At 44.5% G+C, this 4,694-nt stretch overlaps 1 protein-coding gene across 1 annotated transcript in view; it reads right to left on the bottom strand.

Annotated features, from left to right (window-relative positions):
* LOC131880761 (sphingomyelin phosphodiesterase 4-like) overlaps nt 1-1,704 on the bottom strand; it is a 2,261-nt gene extending 557 nt beyond the window's left edge. Inside the window, exon 1 of the mRNA XM_059227459.1 lies at nt 5-1,704. Coding sequence (XP_059083442.1) covers nt 5-1,561 — 1,557 coding nt within the window. The 5' untranslated portion in view covers nt 1,562-1,704. The remainder of the gene's footprint in view (nt 1-4) is intronic.
* Nucleotides 1,705-4,694: the final 2,990 nt, after the last annotated feature.

The raw sequence follows: 4,694 nt of genomic DNA, 5'->3' as shown, positions 1-4,694 counted from the left end.
GAGCTTGGGGTAATCCTTCTTGGGACACCACTTTCATTACTCGAAAGAGCATGAACGCGTTTTTACTGCAACCCAAGTCCATCCGAAAGAAACGCAGCAACACCTTCCGCAGAAGGTGATCGAAGAATTCGCCATTGTTCACCAAGAAATGTTTCCACTGATCAGCTTCAAACGTTCCACCATCCTTTTCACCTTGATTTGGATCTTTGTAGCGCCAAGGTTGAACAAAGCTCAACCAGGTCTCGAGAATCAATCGGAAGCTCATATCCAATGGCCAATGATCAAATTGATAGTCAAAGAAAATGTACAAACTATCGTACACTTCTCGAAAGATACTTCTTTGTAGGGAATCGCGCAACTCGCTTTGGGACGGATGGAAGCCGTTGAAAAAGAAATGGAGATGTTTGATGAACATGCGAATAAGCTTGACCAAGTCGCTGGGCGGTGACAAATCTACGCCCGGCTCCAAAGGAATAGCGTAGCTTCTGAGCCAAAACTGGTTCAGAGTGTCCAGGAACACTTGGGATTTCCACAACTCTGCGCCCGAACGAGATGATTGCAAAAGCTCGTTCGATTCGTTCAAATTCGATTTCTTTGAATGTGAAAAATCCGCACGCAACAAGGACGACAGTTTTCCTTGGCTGGCGGAACCGGGTGTGCCCGCTTGGGACCTCAGTGAGGCGGGCGTGGGAGGGTGGGGCAGGACTAGATCACTCACTTGGAATCGGTAATCCGCTCCCCCAATGGGCAGAAAATGGGAGAGATAGTCTTCGAAAAGGATCGGATACAACGACTCAGCTTCGAGGTTAGCTCCACTCTGATATAGCCATTCCGATCCTTGGCTGATGAGCGCGAAGAAATGATGGAAATAATATTCAAAGGGACTCAGTGGCACGCTGGTTTGTGACGGGTCCATCCCCGAACCCGAGTTCAAACCCGAGAAGAGCCCATTCACATGTGCCGTGGCCTTGATCCGCAACGGATGAGTGGTGGGCAAGCGATTAACGGGGAAATCGTACACGCAAGTCGAATCCAACATGAGGAATTGAATCAAATTCATCATTCCTCCGCCGGAACTGGACAAGAATTGCAGGGCCGCGGAAAAATCCCGATATTGACGGTGCTTGGTGAGGGTAGTCAGATGCCAACCTCGACCATATTTGGCGGCTTGTACGGCCTGACTCCCAAAAATGTCACCCACCACCAACACGAACAAGGGATCCAGGTCCTTGGGCGTCAGATGGAAGGCGTTACTCGGACTCAGCAGGCGGTCTAATTCCCGGATTTTCTCGCTGAGCGACGTGACATTGGGCGGGCGGTCGAGTACGGCCTTCACCTGGGCCAATTGGGCGCTTAATCCGCCTTGGCCGGGCGAGTACGGCTGTGGGGGCGAGTGGCCAGACGGATTAGAGCCATAATAAGGCTGATATCCGCCCGAGGCGTTGGAGCTCATGCCGCCGAAAAGTTGATGGGCAGAGCGGTTGAGAAATCCGGACAAGGCCTGTCCACTGGCCACACGGGCACCACGGCCAACACGAGGTGGTGAGCTCGGGTAGCTCATAATGGATAGGCGGGGTGGGACGGCGAAAAGAAGCTGGACAAATAACGCTTACACCGGGGTCAAGAGCCGGATGGGCCAATTGGTTTTTCCGCTTTCACAACAGTTCCGAACAGCGTTGCCATTTTGACTGACGTGTATGAATTGGGACAAACCCGAATAGGGATCGGTTACGATATACTTTTCCTCTTTCTGGACAGAACCTGTAATTGTTGGAAACGATGGAGGAAAAGGTTCCGTTGTATCGGTCTAAACCATGAATAACTTACCCTGACACGCCCATGCCTTTTAAGTCGTCATTTCAAGATTTTAGAACTGTTCACTCAGAACGCTCAGAACGCTTCCTGTTTCATCACGCTACCTCGAACGAGTACGAAAACAAGGCTGGCCAGATAGGAGGATTTTTCGATGCTAGTTTTTGAAAATTAGCATTATTTCAAAGCCGCTAGCTAGCTTTGGATTTTTTCATCGGTCTGGTTTTTAGCATTAAACTAGCATTATTTGCATGGTACAAGGATTGTGAAACCTTGTCTAGCATTTAGCATTTGCCTAGGATTATTTCTCTGAAAAACTCTCAAAAAGGGAAGAAAAGCAAAAAATGATCTCACCAGGAAAGTAAATTTGCCGGTGTTAACAATGTTCTTCTATTGGATCCATTTGCCGTTCCATGAAATTGACGTGATGCAGCCACAAAATGATTTACATTGGAATGTTTACTTTACATTGAGTTGGCAAAATGGTTCATTCTAGTTGCTTCTCAACTTAAAGGGAGATTTAGCCAAATTTCTGTATATACCCAGATCTTGGTATATGTCTGCAGTCTGCAGACTTTGGTCACATAAAAGATTGTTTGCTACTGTGGGTTGCCTAACACAAACCAATAAGTTGTTGAAAATGGTCAGTGAATGCTTAAGAATCGAGTTGGAATCTTTAAACCAATGTAAGTGTGGAATAATTTCATTGCATTCTTTAACAGAAAAAGTAATGATATTCAAAATAGAAGAGTTAGACAAATATTGATACCAGTTGTAGCTCTTGCTAATGTCCTCTTTGAAGTATGATGCACACGACAAAAGTAAATCATCCTATCTTTATGATCTAATCTCACCCAAGAAGAGCATTTTTTGACGATAACAACAATGTTTAATGGTCAATGAAACCAAGGTGCTGCTTGAGGAACATGCACCCCCAGTCACCTGATTTGACCAGTGTGGAGGTTGAAGAGGTGTCTCTACTTATAGTAGAAAACGAAAAGACAGTTGTGGAGAAAACAGTATGTCCTGTTTATCTAAAACAGCCTTGTCCTGATGAAGGAAAAGGCTATCAGTTTGACCACCCTAAATGGTGTCAAAAACTTCCCAAGTTCGGCCTTGAGAAGTACAATAGAAAGAAGGGAAGATTGTCCTTTTTTCCACCCTTACATGTGCCATCAGCCCATGAGACTTGAGACGTGGTTTAATGAACAATGCATCTCTGTCCACGTAGATGGGATGCAAAGGAAACAGAGGTACAGGCAAGCTCAGTCTCATAGTTACAAAGCTGACCCTATTCCTAAACCTAATCCCACCCCACCCCCTTCATTAACCGGTTTAGCTTCCTCCCTCCCTCTTCTCCTCCCTCTCATTTTCTCTCTCGATTCCCTCCTCTTCCTTCAAATACCCAATCTACACCCATTCCTATAAACACTCTCCTCCCTAATATTCCTTGTCCCCGCCCTATTCCCAAAATACATTCCTATTCAAATGTAGCTGCCCAACCCATTCATCAAACCCTACCATCCCCATTAGTTCATATGCTTTGCCTCCAGTAGAACGTACCTTTGTTAATAAGAGGGATTTTTTACGGTTGGAGAGGATGGTCCAAGATCTTGTGAGCTTGGTCCGTCAAAGGAGAGGCCCATAAAGGGGCTACATTTGAACGTGCATTGTCTGATTTCTAAAAAAGACAGCACAAAAGTTAAGATCTTAGAAGAACTAGCCGTTGAGAGAGAGATTTCATTCATCTCTATAACAGAAACTTGGCTTCGACCAGGGGGGTCCTAGATGCAGAACTATCCATAGTTGGTTTCAACTTGATTCGATGGGATAGGGTAAGTCCTGATAATCCCATATTCCCACATGGGGGTGTATGCCTAGATGTTAGGAATGATTTGCACATTAGTCACGTGCAAATGTCAAAAGGAGAAGTAGAGGTCTTAGTTTGTCATATCCGAGGGTTTGATCTGTCGATTGTAACAATGTATAGGCCCCCTTCTTGTTCGAGATGCTCTTTAATGTCAACTCTCCAATTCACTGGAAAAGAGTTGGATCTGGCAGTTTCCCCAAAAGTGTTCTTTGTAGGGGACTTTAATTTTCCGGCTAGCGTTGTGGAGTGGGAGGCTAGTGCCGATGGATATTTTCCCATTTTGAAATTGACATCTCAGTTTTTCAAATAGCTGGCAGATTTTCCAATCTTGAGCAATTTCTCCCAGCGTGTTGGTGTAGCCACCAAAGCAAATAACGTTCTGGATACGATCATTTCCAATGACCCTGATCTAATCCAGTATGTCCATGCACAGGTCCATGTGAGCCCTAGTAATCTGTCAGATCATCATGTTCTTGAGATAGGATTGACCATAATTCAAAAGCCGGTGTGCTCTATAGTAAAACCGGCCAAAAAGGACGGTCTGGCTAAGTTCAAGTTCAAAGGTGAACATTGATTATAGAAATATTAGAAGAACTTGACCTGATTTCAATTCTGAAACAAGAATAGTCCATAGATGCAGCCATTGACAAATTATTTTCAATTTTTGAGGAACATTGCTCCAATCTAGCAACCTCTAAATGTGTTTTGAAAGGTGGGACCCGGACAAAAATTCCAAAATATAGGAAGACTTGGTTTCAAAATGAGTTGCAAACTAGCAAAAAGGCTGAAGAGCACTTCGAATCCAGTAATTATGGATAGGATCCCAAAAAAAGTTGGACATAATTCAAGGTAAGATTAAGGCCTCCATCAAAAATGACCAGTTAGAAACTGAGAGTAAGGTGGTTCAGGAGGTCAGGTCGAATCCAAAGGCTTTTTTCTCTTATGCAAACTCTAAGAGAAAGATGAAACACTTTGTTTTAGGCCTTTTGAGGTTGATGGGGAAGCCATTAGT

This window comes from Tigriopus californicus, chromosome 5 (genome assembly GCF_007210705.1).
Source record: "Tigriopus californicus strain San Diego chromosome 5, Tcal_SD_v2.1, whole genome shotgun sequence".
In the NCBI taxonomy this organism is placed as follows: domain Eukaryota; kingdom Metazoa; phylum Arthropoda; class Copepoda; order Harpacticoida; family Harpacticidae; genus Tigriopus; species Tigriopus californicus.
Note: the sequence above shows the minus strand (reverse complement) of the source record. Positions and strands in the feature narration are given on the sequence as shown.